General features: G+C 33.7%; 1 protein-coding gene across 41 annotated transcripts in view; it reads left to right on the top strand.

Annotated features, from left to right (window-relative positions):
- Positions 1-16,604, top strand: part of ptprt (protein tyrosine phosphatase receptor type T) — a 518,156-nt gene that overhangs the window by 133,434 nt on the left and 368,118 nt on the right. For all 41 annotated transcript variants that reach the window (XR_015494170.1, XM_087258056.1, XM_087258053.1 and 38 more), the window contains one exon: positions 4,190-4,315. Coding sequence is in view for 40 of the 41 variants with exons in the window: in XM_087258047.1 (XP_087114173.1) it covers positions 4,190-4,315 (126 nt within the window). In the remaining variant the exon portion in view is untranslated. The remainder of the gene's footprint in view (positions 1-4,189; positions 4,316-16,604) is intronic.

The raw sequence follows: 16,604 nt of genomic DNA, 5'->3' as shown, positions 1-16,604 counted from the left end.
AACAAGGACTCTACATCTGACAGTAAAAATGTTGTTTTTGGAAATATTTTCTGAATGGGTCCCACATTTTCTTAAACTGTTTAGATAAACGTCTAGAAAGTCAGTTCTTTCCAACTTAGGAAGAAGAGGACATCATGGATACACTGTGTTGGAGGTTTCTGATCCTTCCACCTAAGCAGTATCAGTCGTTTGAAATTCTTGATTCTTATTGTATGGAATGTTAGCAATACATTTTTAATGCACATGTAGTTCCAGTCAGTTGTGAGCACGGTTTGAAGTAACTAATTAATAATAACCATAGTAACTTAATCATAGCTACTAGAGCCTTCATTCATCTCTGTAATTTAAGTGCCCTTATGGGCGCTTTACCAGGGAGCCGATGGAGATCAACTAGCCTGTAAATATGCTAAAAATATTTGAGAATAGGTAGCTAACACATGTTTCTATGAGTTATTAGATATGCCTGTGGTTTAATTGCCTCCTCGTCATGCATTTAAAAACCTTTAATACACTGCAATTTATTGATTATCCTTTATGTCCCTCATATTTATATTTTATACTTTGTTAGGGATAATAAATAAGACACCACATCCACCAGTCTGTGGTGGCAGGTCCCTTATTTATTCAATGATCAATTAAAAGTGGCTGAAACAGAGCAAGTGACTGTCACTGAATAGATTGAATCATTGACTCACTTAAATCATAAAAAACAAAAAAACAAAAAACTGAATCATTCAGTAGCTAAACACAGCAGTGTTATTTTAAGGATGTATAAAAGTTCCACTCCTGCTTTGTTTGGAACTATTTTCTTTGGCACCGCAGCATTAAAATAGACAATGTGGTGTTTAAAATGCAAGCTGACATTCCGGAAAACAGGACTTTTGATCAAGTGATAGTGTATTATACAGAAGGCTTCATCACACTGTCAATGCATTTGGAATCTCAAGATTCTCGTATATTTTGTTTTCTAGAATGCAAGTTGTGTACTCGAGATATTCAGCTTACTTTTCAGTTAAAACATCAAGTACTTTATTATTTTAGATGATAAATATCACACACTCCTACTAAACATTCTAAAACAAACCAATCATCCTTCAACAAACCCAACATTCTTGACTAATAACCCAAGCTTTGCTATTGTAATTGTTTGATACTCTCTCATTGTGAGTATGAAAACATCTTGTTTTCCCAGCGTAGGCCGGGACGAGCTGGGTGGCAGTTTGATTGTCTGTGCACTTCAAAGGCAATTAGGAAGCGAGGGTTGCATAAACTACAGGAGACCTCATTTCTTCTTCAGCTGCTATCTAACTGAACCCCAGCGGGCAGACCAGTTCCACAAAATCACTTCTTTGACTGGTTAATTCCTTCCTTTAATAGATCACCAGGCTATCCGATCGTTCCCACTGGAAAATTCAGCATATTTCACTATTGTCACTTCATTATTTTTATAAGTATAATTTCTTTGTGAATACCTTTGATGTGGTTTGCGAGTCTTACTGGTATTGTAGGATCCATCGCCTTTCGGCGCTCGTGGAAAATTAATTATTTTTGTAGCATTTTAATCCTCTTGTGTAGCATAATACGCAGGGGGAAATTAAACTGCAATGAATATTTGGTCCTTGAAATATGCAGAAATGTTAATGTAAGTATCCTGCAGGCAGAAGTTTCATCATGTTGAATCTGAGTGCTTGGCATGCTTGCAATTTAAAGCGATTTCCGTCTTGTGCTGCGTCCAATCAGATAACACTGTCTGACAAATTCAGCCCAGCCTACAAAGAGTCAGAGATTAAAAATATATAGAATATGATATATATTTATTTATATAAATATTAATGCAAATGTTTTTTTTTATTGCAGAAATATTTTTAATTAATTTGAAATGAAAAGCATCATAGATACTGATTGGTTAAGGTAGTATTCCAGCCATAACATAGCAATATAGATTGTAGAATAAGCACGGTAGCATAGTGGGTAGCACAATCTCCTCACAGCAAGAAGGTCGCTGGTTCAAGCTCCAGCTGGGTCAGTTGGAATTTCTGTTTGGAGTTCGCGCAAGTTTCCGCCGGGTGGTCTGGTTTCCCCCACAAGTCCAATAACATATGGTATAGGTGAATTGGGTGAGCTGAATTGTCCGCAGTGTATGTGTGTGAATGAGTGTGCATGGATGTTTCCCAGTGATGGGTTGTAGCTGGAAGGGCATCCACTGCGTAAAAACATATGCTGGATAAGTTGGCGGTTCCTTCCGCTGTGGCAACCCCTAATTAGTAAAAGGACTAAGCTGAAAAGAAAATGATTGAATATATTAATATATTATTATATAAATATACAATATATATGTTACTTATAATGTGCAAATCTGTCCATCAACACAAAAATCTGACACATACAAAAAATAAAAAAACAAAAAACAGCTAGAATGTGTTTATTTAATAATAAAATCAAATAAAAAATAATATATATATGTTAAATGCAATTTTTAGATAATATATCTATTAATTTGCTTGTAAATAAATAATATGCAGACTGCAACTTAACTACAAATCAATTAATAATAATATTAATAATAATAATAATAATAATTATAATAATTATAATTATAATGATAATAATAACAAAAATAATATCTATATTAAGGATGCTTATAATAACCGACTAACCGTTAACCTAAAGGGTGCGTTTTTAACCAATTAATGGTATCAGTAAACACAACAAATAGGAAATTTGTTGTGTTTTTATAAATATCAAATAATGATTAGTGTACAACCATCAAACCAACAGTTTTTCCATTTGTAAAATTACAGTAATTATTAGTCTTAAAAAATATCCATTTTTAAAATAGACTACATAGCCTAATCTACGAATCAAACAAATCCAATGATTTTCTTGATTTTTGTATAATCATAACTCTGCACCAAACTGAGGCTTTTACTTCATAGCTTATAAAACACACATGCAAATTAATGCATGTAAACAACAAAACTGTTATATACCATAGTAGCCTATACTTCACAAAAAGTCAACATATGTGCCTTGTCATTGTCTTGATGGAGAAAATAAAAGCACGTAAGTTCTAAGGTAAAATCAGATGCTCAAGACATAATCTTTAAACTAATGACTTTTAATAAAATGTTGACAGAGGTTTGTGATAAAAGAATTACAGGGAAGCAATAGTTAAATTTCCATGTAGCGATTGATTTGAGGTAGCCGCAAATTTTTTTTTTTTGACAGAGGAAAAAAACACGATTGAAACAAAACAGCCAGCTCTTAAAAAATAATTCAGTCAGTGTTTTCATTTTGTTATCTACATCTGTAATTTAAGTTAAAAATTTTAGGACAGGCCTATTTATTTTTTATTTTTTATTTTGTTTGTTATCTGTTTTTCTATGCTGTTCGAACGTCAGATGCCTGAAGATGTTCTGTTGTTAATATATTCTCTCTGCTGCTGTTCGCATGTTAAAACAAATCGTCAAAACAAATTTTATGTGCAATATTTAATGTGTCAAATAGACAAAATAGACACGTCAAGTAATTTTTTTTATTAAATAATCATTTAATATTAATCTGATCAGTTATTGTGTAATATGGTTAACCAGTGGCGGTTGTCGATTGGCAAAATTAACCGAAACGAACATCCCTAATCTATGTGTTAGATGTTAGACATGTATGCTTAATATCACAAACACTCCAATTTTATAGTATTTGCAGATGTTTTGAACTTATTCTACTAACTCTAACCCTAGCATAGTAGTCTACTAATAATCTACTACAAGTTAGATGACGTAGATGCAATAAAAGCGTAATAGAAAGTTTAATAAAAGGCCATTAAATCACATTCATTTTGTGGTGACACTTTCATAAGAGAAATTTCATGAAGCCTCTGCTATATTATGTCACTCTTCTACATGTCATATCTAGAAACGGCCATTTAGTCATGACTATATTCACAGCACCTCGCAGCTAAAATAAACCCCTTTCTCGAAGCTGCTCTACAAGATGATGTGTTCAAACGAGTACATTTAATTAGTGCTATTTCATCCTAGGTCTCTAATCCTTAGCTCGCGGCTAGCATAAAGCTTAATGCGGTGTAAAATCGCGTTTTTAGCAGAGATGAAGTAATGATGGCACTCGTTGGTTTAATCATGTTGACATATGCCATCTTCCCCTCTTTTCTCTGGTGTGTTTTCTGTAGGCAGCTGTTCGTTTGAGGAACACTACAGTAATTGCGGATACAGTGTGGCGTTGGGGACTAATGGCTTCGCCTGGGAGCAAGTCAACACCTGGGAAAGACCCTCCATGGACGCCGCCGTCCCCACAGGTATGAGACACACCTCCATGCCTTATACTCCAGCTGTCCTTCTCTTTCAGAAGAAGAGTTCAATCAAACTTCAAATTCTGCCATTTTTCTGTCATTCCTGTGTGCTGTTATGTTTATATGTTCACCTATATGCTATATAACTGCAGGTTAACTATGTTTATATACAGTTGAAGTCAGAATTATTAGCCCCCCTGAGTTATTCGCCCCCTGTTTATTTTTTCCCCCAATTTCTGTTTAACAAAGAGCAAATTTTTTTCGACACATTTCTAGACATGATAGTTTTAATAACTCATGTCTAGTAACTGATTTATTTATTTGCCATGATGACAGTAAATAATATTTGACTAGATATTTTTCAAGACACTTCTATACAGCTTAAAGTGACATTTAAAGGCATAATTAGGTTAACTAGGCTGGTTTGGGTAATTAGGCAAGTTATCGTATAACGATGATTTGTTCTGTAGTCTATTACAAAATATAGCTTAAAGGGCATTAATATTGATCTTAAAAGGGTGTTTAAAAAAATTAAAACTGCTTTTATTCTAGCCTAAATAAACCAAAAAAGATTTTCACCAGAAGAAAAAATATTTTCAGACATACTGCGATAATCACCTTGCTCTGTTAAACATCATTTGGAAAATATTTAAGAAAGGAGAAAAAAAATTAAAAGGAGGGCTAATAATTCTGACTTCAAGTGTATAATAACTTTAAATGTCGAAAGCAATTAGTTACTAGTTAGTTAGTTATTAGTAACTAATATAGTTATGGTAACTAATAGCCTTTACTTTTCCGAATCTGAATGTAATGCATTAATGTGCACCTTGTTAAATTGCTTTGAAACAATAATAATTGTGAAAAGCGCTTTACAAATAAACTTGAATTGAATTGAATTTATGATGCTCCAAACTGATATAAAGCTCCATAGACTGCAAGAGTTGGGTTCCACAAATAATTTATTTTCTTCATCAAATATGATCTAAAAAATGCAATTCACTTTAGTTGTATTAAACAAAAATATAACATACAAATCATAAATCATGTTAACTTTTGTAACACAATTCTTAGTCTTTTTAGTCACAGGAGTTGCTAATGCTAAAACTATTTATATTATTTATACATTTCTTTATTTTGTATTTTACAAGAAAGGCAGTTTTTTAAATTTAGATATCTAAATAATAATAATATCTTCTTTTATAGAAAACAATTGTGGTGTAAATTTGGGTATAAAAACACAATTAAAGACGAAAATAAAGATTTAATTTAATTAAGTTTAAACTTTTAATGCTTTCTCTTATTGTAAGTGGAATAAATAATTTATAATGTTAAAAATAATATATATATATATATATATATATATATATATATATATATATATATATATATATATATATATAAATATATATATATATATATATATATATATATATATATATATATATATATATATAAATATATATATATATATATATATATATATATATATATATATAAATATATATATATATATATATATATATATATATATATATATATATATATATATATATATATATATATAAATACTGAAACATTTTGAGTATTTTAAAGCACTGTAAAATACTTGCTTGCACAAAAAGCTTAGAAACTGTTTCCGTATTTTGGTGAAAACTTTTGTCATGGCAAGGTTGACATTTGCATGGAATTGCTCTTAAAGAAAAGAGGGATGAAATAACCCAGGGTAAGATTTTACAGATTAAAAAAAAATGTCCTCACAAAGTAAAATTAACCTAAAACAACCCAAACAAAATATCACTTTTAAATCACTGGAGTTTATTAATACTGTAGATATATTGATTTTAGAAACAGACATCAAGGTTTCACACACCATGATTTTCAACAGCATGTCTTTTTTAATATTCAGTTTTTAAAATATTAATCACAATAATCACTAGTTTTTAGCTTACATCATAATTATGTATTTTATTAATGTCAGGTTGTTGTTTTTTGCTTCAAAACTATGTTTCAGATGACGTTATTTCCTTTGTATTATTTACAAATGTTAATTTAAATTAATTTAAATTAATTTAAATTATTAATTAGGTTAATGGCTTTTTAAAGGAAATGAATTGAGTCTGTCTACTTTATTGGAATAAGTACTGAAACTAAAGATGCTTTAAAAGTGTGCATTCTACATATGCATTCTATAAACACATTATTCCTTTTAAGAACGTATTAATAACGTATGATAATTTTGGATATCAGATCAAAATGTAAGTTGTTGTACATTTAAAAGTACTTTTATGGTATGTTTTTCTCCTTTTGGATCCTGCCAGTTGATGTTGTATGCAGAAGAACAGCTTCTTTTCTTGGTGTTAAACAGAGAAGCAAATATCATATGGATTTGGAAAGACATGAGTTGTTTTTGGGTTCCTCGAATCCATGTTTTTCTCCCTGTTGGCCTCTTGTTATGTGGAGAAGGCAGTCTGGTCTCTTTCTCTATCTCTCCGAGGCTTGACAGTAGTTCACAGCAAGACAAATGGCAATCAAGTTGGCTGTCAGTCTCACTCCGGCGTCTCCTGCAGCGCTCAACAACCTCTGTCTCGCAGCACCCTTAAAGACAATAGTGCCGCATCTCTCCCTCCAGCTTATTTAACCCCATTTACTCCCTACACACTCCATCTGACACCAAAGCACTCCGGCTTCCAGACACTTCATTGGGAAGACGCCGCATCCTTATAAACATCAGTATTGAGGGGTTGTTTGTTCCTTTCAGGCCACTAAAGAAGTTACTAAAGAAGTGCAGTGAAAGCACCTTTCCCAGAATGAATGGTGGATTTTAACTAGTGTGTTTGTCTAAAATGTGTTCTTATAAAAGTAATTGAAGGACATTAGGTTTTTGCCATAATATAAGCTATTGTGGAGAAAAAGATGAAGGTTTCTTTCAAATAAAATTACATTTATATACAGCTATTAAAAAAATAAGACTTAAAATTTCTCAGTTTTACTGGATGTGCTGGATTTATTAGGGATTAGTTTGAGTATTTTGGTAAAATTGTAATGGTCTGAAAACATTTCTTCTAAGTTCTTTTTTCAGCAAAATGATTAAATTTACAACATTTGTTTTGTTTTTGTTTTTCATAAAATGACAATTGGTAAGAATAACCTAGAGAGGGCAAATTTGTGGCCAGGGCAACCTATGGCTGCATTTAATCTTTAAAACAAATGCTAGTCAGTCAGTCAGTCAGTCAGTCAGTCAGTCAGTCAGTCAGTCAGTCAGTCAGTTAGTCAGTCAATCAGTCAGTCAGTCAGTCAGTCAGTCAGTCAGTCAGTCAGTCAGTCAGTCAGTCAGTCAACAGTGGTCTCTAGTTGATATATGCAAGTGAAAAGATGAAGAGAAATTTGAGACCTGAAAAAGCGTACACAGCGGCCTTTTCACTGTGGATTTGTGAAAACAAAAACAAAACAAAAAATAAAAATAAACAAATAAATAAATAAAATGTACCTCCTTGGATGCATTTTGTGAATCTCCAGAGGTGTATATAGTAGGGATGGGAAGATTAAACGATATGTATCGATACGCGGTCATGCGCGTGCACGATGCGAGTGCATCGGTAGAGCAGCAGAGGATGAATGAAATTTTGGAAGCAAATCGAGATGCATCGGTTTTTGCGAGATGCATCGATTTTTCCGAGATACAGCTTATATTTTTAATATAGAATGTATTTTTTATTTATTAACAAGTGTTGTCAACCTGTTTTTGGCGCATAATTTAATCGACCTACATAAAGTAAGCCTTAGCAACGGATTTGCGGATGTGCACACACTACAACTCAGTGTATCAGGTGTGCGGATGAAGCTAGTGGTGCGCCCTCAGAAAGCGCGAGAAGCAAAACAAACATTTTATACCCCACTGAGTTTTAAATCTAAAGTATGGCAAGCAACATTATGGATTTAAGGATGGACGACTTGACAGGACAGATGCAATTTGGAAAATGTGCCGCGCATCTGTAAAATACGCGGGCAGTACGACTAATCTGAAATCTCACTTGAAGCGGCGCCACGGTGTTGTGAAAGCATCTTCCAGTGTTTCTGCATCCCAGGCTTTCGCACTGCTTCAACCAGCTCCAAAAGTGGTGAGAAAAGCATTGCAAGTTTTTTTTCCATGCGCAACAGTTCTGCTCGCTCTACGCCAATAACGAATGCTATTGCATTGTTCATCTGCAAAGATATTCAGCCTAGTGTCACGGAGAACGAAGGTTTTAAACACCTCCTCCTGTTCATTTTTATTTAATTATAATAATAATAATATTAATAATAATAATGATAAAAATAATTGGGTGTCACGGTGGCACAGTGGGTAGTTTGACCACCTCACAGCAAGAAGATTGGTGGTTTGTTATATTTTTATTAGTCTGTTGTTTACAGTGACAGTGATGTTTCAAAGCAGCATAACACTGCTAGTTCACCAACTTAAGTTTTGAATAATCAGTGGCAAAATATATCTTTGTAAAACTTGTTTTCATAGTTGAAAAGTTAAATCACAATTCTTGTTGTGCAATGCTAAATTTATTTATGTTGAAAGAGTGCAAATATATACATATTTTTTTAATATATATTGCACTTATACATTCTGTTTATCTTGAAAATACTTAAATAATATGTGCTTTATGTTCTAAAATGGCCCTCTACTGTAAACTGACACTCTGGCTCTGAGAGAAAAGCCAGTTTGTAAAAAAAGTCTTGGTTTTGCTTGGTTTATAAATAATCAAACTCATTCAATGGCACAGCATCCTCTTTTACATAATCTCATAAACTTGATCTAATTAGTTAGTGCTGAAATATCGCATCGTATCGTGATATGGGTGTGAATCGTATCGTGTTGCATCGCAATATGTCACAAATGTATCGCTAATATATCGGATCGTATTCTTTGTATCGAGATGCGTATCGGATCGGCATTATAGCTTAGATGCCCAACCCTAGTATATAGGGATACGTATCAATAATGAGCCTGGGTTGTGAATGGTACTTGTTTTTGTGTTTAAAAATTGGTTATTTGAACATATGTTGTTTGTGAATATGTAACATTGGTAATGTGTTGCCTAAAATGAATATAGATAAATAATAATACAAAATAAAACGACTGAATAAATGAATAAATAAAAATAAATAAATCATTTTATTTATTATTTTAAGAAATGTATCTGTTTAAAAACATCAAAATATATTACCCATGCTCACTGGGAAAATGTGTGTGTGTGTGTATATGTGAAAAAATAATTAAAAATAATATTAAAATGTTATTAATAAAAAATAAATAAATATATATATTTGATTCATACAATGAGATTTCAATGGTCAAGTGATGCAACCAAGCGACAACTTCCCGCCCTTCCTCTGGAAACCAATACGGAAGTAACTAAAACTGCAATTTATCGCCTCGCCTTTTGGGGCTGGCTCCAGGAAATCCAGATTCCGACCGCAATGGTAAATTTGCCAATTTTACAGCTGATAAAACATGTTTACAGCCTGGTACAAAAGATGGCTTTGGTGCATATAGCTAATTTGACCCTTCATGACAACTGTGAGGGGGTGAATTTTGTTTATAACTCATCCATTTCGTTTTTATTAAGTTTTAACAAGTCTGTATAATTAAGGGTGTGGCCACTTGAGTGACAGCTAGGTCTTGTTGGTTGCAGTCACGTCACCTTAGCTCATTCCGGCTGATTAGCTGCTGACCTTGGCTTATACATTGTATTTTTGCTTTGTTTTATGTGGCTTTACACAGATAGTTGCTTTTTGGAATTATTTCCTACAATTATCAGATACTATAGCAAGCTGTGTGCACTTAAATGTACTCACAAACAATTCAAGTTGCCTCCATTTCCCAGGTGAGTGCAACTTATATACCTAAATACCATCTCTATAAATGTATTTGTTTTATTTAAGCTCATTTATATTTTTTGTTAGAACTTAAATGCCCTCCAGAATATGATAGATTGATTACCTGTAGGCTGTAAAAGAGGCATCTGAAGCATTGTCATACACTGTTATGCCTGGATTTCATAAATAGCCATGCATTTACTAACACAGTGTTTGGAAGTGATTTGCATTTTCCCCCTGTAGAAAAACGTCATAAGAACAATGCTTAGTGGCTCAATGTGTTACAATAGTGTTTTCAAAAGTCTAAACACTTTATTGATATAGTATACAACCAAGCACATGTGGTCAGAACACAAACGAGTCACAGGTAAGGAAGTACTAAGCATTTCTCCCTAAGAAACGCCTGTCGAAGCAAAATGCTTGCAGGCATCTGTAGCTCCATTCACGCTCCGCCTCTTTGCCCTTGTTTGGTATCTTGCGGTCGGTGCGATGATGCACGAACAAAATAACGATGAATGGCCACGCCTACGTGTAGCTTTTCTTACGTTATTTAAAAACCTATGGTTGACGTCATGGATACTGCGTCCATATATTTTACAGTCTATGGGTGCAACAGAAGTACAGTCCTTAACAAAATGCAGTATTGCACATAGCTTATGCTACAGTTAATACAAAGCACAGACTTAAATGATTTATTGATGCTTTTTTGCATAATGCCCGATTGGGACACAGTAGTAAGTCGCCACTTGATGCCCAAAGTAAAATCTGGGTCCTGAAGCAAAACCAGTTGAAAGCGCCGTTTTAAGGAAACGGGGTCGTCAACAGCATCAAACAAACTCCAGCCCAAAACATCAAAGTCTAGTAATGCTTCTCTATCGGGGGCACTAGCATCAGGCCCCATCTGATAAAAATACACAAGCACTCATTAATAAATAAACGGCTGAAGAAGCACCATCTGCGCGTGTTGATGTCATCAGGATCTGATTGTCTAATCAGGGGAGGAAATTGGGCCGCTGCATGATCCTTCCGTCATTAAACCCCGTGGAGATGCGCCGATATCAGTCTCTCCTCTCTGATTGTAGGCGGCACTTAATACAGTGTTCGGCGAATTACACCCGGGACGCGAAAAGACCTGATGAAGAGGAGCAACTGATAAAGTGTGCCCACAGGAAAATTGTTTTGCTCAGAGGTTGCTCTTTTGTAGCTCACGAGTTCTCAGTTAGTTCCCCTGATAAGTGCTGTTCAGTGTAGAGTGCCTTCAATTACATTCAAATGAAATTCAATTTTTCTTTATTAAATTAATTTATTATTGCTTTTTTTCAATATTCAGTAACATTTTCAATAACTATTTTAATAATACTTGCTTACAGTATCAATATTTTCATTATTTTTAATTAAGTATAAAACATTTATTATTATTAATTATTAATATACTGTCACATATAAAATACAGTTTTGGCAGGCTGCAACCAAATTTTTTTTTTTTTCCAGTGCTGGGGAATGTTACTTTAGAATGAAATGCATTACAGAACTGAGTTACTCTCTGAACAACAAACTAGTCGCATTGCTTATTTACTTTTTATGAAAAGTAATGCATTATGTTAATTTTGAGTACATTTTTCATACCTGCCTGATCTCTTTCAGAACTTGCAGAATATTTTTCTTATTTTTTTTCTAAATAGAGGAGCTCTGCATAACTCTTTTTATTTACCTTTACAAAAGAAAAAAAAATTGAATATTGTTACCTGCTGAGAACTTCCAGATGCTATAAATGCTGTATACTCTCAAAAAGAAAAATTATGCGAGCTGTAGCGAGGCGATACTTTTTAGGTACTAATATGTACCCTTGAGGTATTAATATGGACTTTTTAGTTACAAGTTTGTACATTTTGAAAAGGTTCCACCCCAGTGACAGCTCGCCTACCTTATTTCTGAGAGTGTATACAGATTGATGAAAGTTGAAAGCAATGTGTTTGCTACTTTTGTATTTTTGTTTTATTAGTTCAGTAAAATCAGTGTCCATTGAGACAATCCCCTTTTTCTTCTATGTGTTTAAAATAATAAAAATATTTTCATCACAGAAATGTAAGACTCTGCCATCTTGGTTTCTGTCTGTTCCTGCAGGGAGCTCAATTTCTCATTGAGTGTGATTCAATGTTATTAATTAATTAATAATATAATTATGTAACTCGAGTTACGTTTTTAAAAAAGAGACTCAAATGTTATTACTTACTTTTTTAAAGTAATGCCTCACTTGTTAGTTAGAAAAGTTATATTATTACGTAACTCTCATTACTTGTAATGCGTTACCCCAACACTGGTTAATTCTCGTTTCATCTGTACAGTAGTTCTCAGAAATAAAGCGTTAATTTAAGTTTAATTTGAGTTCTCAATCACTTAAAATGCCATAAAAACACTATGTAGATTTTGACTTAAAGGGTTAGTTCACCCAAAGATGAGATTTACTTACTATTTACTTTTAAATGGTTTCAAACCTTTCTGAGTTTCTTTCTTCTGTTGAACACAAAAGAAGACATTCTGAAAAAAGCTGAAAACCGGTAACTATTGACTTCCATAGGAAACAAGATACCATGGAAGTAAATGGTTACACTTTTCAGTTTTTTCAAAATATCTTCTTTTGTGGTCAACAGAAGAATCAAACTATAATAGGTTTCTAACAAGTAAAGGATGAGCAAATGATTTAGCTTTTTTGGGTGAACTATCCCTTTAAAATAATTTCTCCAAAATGATTTCAGTCTTTTTAACACTTGTTCATCAATTTTAAAAGTTAGATAACTTTGTAACCGAGGACAAAAAGTTCTTGGAATTTGAATATGCATTGTTTTTCATATTATTTACTACATATATGTAAACATTACATGAAACATTGGGTCATAAAATCTTGAAAAAAGTCCTGAAAACATGAAATTTTAGTGTATTGACCCTGCATAATGCAATCCACAACCATAAATAAATAAAACAATTGCAAAATGCAGAAACTTTATTTTATCTTTAATAATTGACAGTTATTTTTACAGTATAGTGTATATTTGATTCATTAAAGGTAATGAGGATGACATTAACATTTTTTGATAATACACGTTTTTGCAATAAGCTACAACTACAGTGTGTCAAGGTCAAAGTAGCTGCTGTTCACAGGCATCTGATGGAGACTGATGTTGGTTTCTTCAGGAAACAAGACGACTGCTTTCAAACAGTTCAGAGCTGGAGACAAAAACCCCATTTATCCTGCACTTTCATCTTCGAGCAAACCTTTTACATTTACCAACAGCTATATTTATATAAAAGACAGCATCCCAAAAAAGCGTGATAGGAGCACTTTAATCTCATTGCACCTAAAGGACTCAGTCACAGTAATAAGACGGTCTCAATTGTGTTTTGTTTTCTTTATGAGTAAAGCCAGACAAGGTGAGAACAGACAGAGAAAGGCGACTCAGGTGGGGATGAGGGCACCTTAATGCGTTCTTACAGGATGTGTAATGAAGCCTGTCAGTCGCCACTGTTTCGTTTTATTCCTCCGTGGACCGCGGGTCACTAGCATCAATACAATCCATTCCTCTCATTACCGCCGCTCTCCAAGGCTTCAGAGAAAAGAGCTTCTCCAGGGAAAATACATCTGTGAATGAGATGTTGTGGCCAGGTGCACATGCTCTTATTGCACTCGGAGAGGAGACCAATCATCCATCCGGTGCCACACTTCAAAACGCTAAGTGAGGGAATGTGCGCCGCTACTTTCAGTTTTCATGCAGTCACAATCACTGGTGGCTTTGATGCTAAAAATATGCACAACGTAGGTTGATATGTTTATTAGAAGTTGTGTTGTGCACTATCAGGTGCAATGGTTCTAAACAGTATTACATTTGGGTTCTTTGGCTTGTAACAGGACTTGTACGGTAGATTGGACTTTCCTTGACTTGTAGATTGTTATGAGTGTAAATTTGAGTGGCATTTATTCCTCAAAGCATTAAAAAAACAACAGATTTTGGAGTTATAGTGTATCTTTTTCATTTGTTTTGGTATAAACTATTATTTGAGAAGGACACAGTAGCTAATATGGACAGTATGTGATACAGTTACTGTTTTAAAGGGATTGTTCACCCCCAAAATGAAAATTCTGCTATAATTTACTCACCTTGACTTGTTCCAAACTAGTTTGAGTTCTTTATTCTGTTGAAGCTGAAAAAGATATTTTGAAGTATGTTGGAAACCTGTAACCATTGACCTTCATGGTAGGAAAAACAAATACCATGGAAGGCAATAGTATGTACTGTAAATTCGAGTGGCTTTTATTTTCTGCAGAGGATTTAAGATCTCAAAGCATTTAAAAAGCATTGAAGTTACAGCTTATCTCTTTCACTTTTTTAGGTATAGACATTTATTTTTGTGTAGGCTAAAGTAGCAAAAATGGACAGGATGTGATACAGTTATTGTGTTAAGGGGATAGTTTAAACCAAAATTAATATTTTGCCATCATTTACTCACCCTTGACTTGTTCCAGACCTGTTTGAGTTCGATATTCTGTTGAAGTCAAAAGAAGATATTTGGAAGTATGTTGGAAACCTGTAACCATTGACTTCCATAGTAGGAAAAACAAATACCATAGAAGGCAATAGTATGTACATTTGAGTGGCATTTATTCTCTGCAGAAGATTTACAGTCTTAAAGCATTAAAACATTGTGTCTCTTTTATTTCTTTTGGTAAAAACAATTATATGTGTGAAGGACACATTAGCAAATATGGACAGTATGTGATACAGTTGCTGTTTTAAAGGAATTGTTCACCCCAAAATGAATATTCTGCCAAAATTTACTCACTCTTTACTTGTTCCAAACCAGTTTGAGTTCTTTATTCTGTTGAACTCAAAAGAAGATGTTTTAAAGTATGTTGGAAACCTGTAACCCCTGACTTCCATAGTAGGAAAAACAAATCCCATGGAAGGCAATAGTATGTACATTTGAGTAGCATTTATTCCCTGCAAATCATTTACAATCTAAAAGCATTTAAAAAACGTTTAAAGTTACATTGTGTCTCTTTTATTTGTTTTGGTATATCACAAAGTTATATTTGTAAAGGACACATTAGCAAATATGGACAATGTGATACAGTTGCTGTTTTAAAAGGATTGTTCACCACAACATGAAAATTCTGATATCATTTACTCACAAAACACGACACTCAACCAAACAATACGATATGATACAATACAATATGATGATACCATAACAATGGATATGATACAAAATGCAACACTAAATTAAATGATACAATACAATGATACTATACAATACAATTAAAAGAAACAAAATTCAATGAAAAACGAAACAAAACGAAACACTAAACGAAACAAAACAACATAAATCCCAAAACAAAACACTCAAACTGGTTTGGAATAAGTGATGGGTGAGCAAAAGTAATGTCAGAATTTTCATGTTTTGGGTGAGCTACCCCTTTAAAAAAGTAAAATCATGAGGGATGTTATATATTTTGTTTTTTTCATCCTAAAGCCTAGTAATAATTAGGGGAAAAATACATCTCTGTTACTTACCCAGTGGAAAAGAAGCATCCTCAACTGAACAGATTGTAACATGCTCTGCTAAACTAAAAACAGAAAGAAAATAAAACGGGAGAAAACAAGTTACATTTTGAAATTTCAAATGTATAGAGATTTTATTAATTGTGAATCAGTAGGTGGAGCAAAGTGTCATGCTATTACATTATAAAAAGGACACAATTCCACTATTGTTTTGTCAAATTTACTTCAATATGTGCTGTTTTTAGACTAAGAAGGAAGTATTGAGTACTGAAACTTAAAAAATGTTTGGTTTTATGATGACCTCTTATATGTTAAAAGATCAAGGAAATTGTGATTTCTCAGTTCATGATCCTTTTAAAGGCAACCCAGGCTCATTCTAAAAACATAGTGTGGACATTTCTGGAGACCGTGAAATAGTCCCAGGAGGTTAGTATTTTCTCAGTTTTTGTTTTCGCGAATCTACGAGAAGTTGCTGTGTGTGCTTCTGCTAGTGTCGTTCACGCCTGCGCTGTAAACCCACCAGAAGCCACTGTCGAACGACCGTCTGTCTGACTGGCTGAATGATGGCTGGGCGACCGGCCAATATGCTGACACACCTCCTCCTTTGCTGACCCCGACCAATTTTACCAATTGACCCGCCCGCCCGCTTACTTCCCTAAACCCAATCAACAATTTACAAAAACCGTCCAGAAAAAAAAGCCCTCGTCTGATTTTTACCACGTTTTCAGATTTTACTACATTTTTTACCTGATTTCTGGAACCGCTCTTCCCGGACTGCAACCCGGTCGTCGTCATCGTGGTAAGCTCCTCTCTGCATCTCAAGTCTGCTGACGTACACAATGAGCTAACTGGACAAACTGGTTGTGTAGGGA

Source organism: Danio rerio, chromosome 6 (assembly GCF_052040795.2).
Source record: "Danio rerio strain M-AB ecotype USA chromosome 6, GRCz13ab, whole genome shotgun sequence".
Lineage (NCBI taxonomy): Eukaryota > Metazoa > Chordata > Actinopteri > Cypriniformes > Danionidae > Danio > Danio rerio.
The sequence above is the reverse complement of the archived record's forward strand: the minus strand, read 5'-3'. Positions and strand labels throughout refer to the sequence as shown.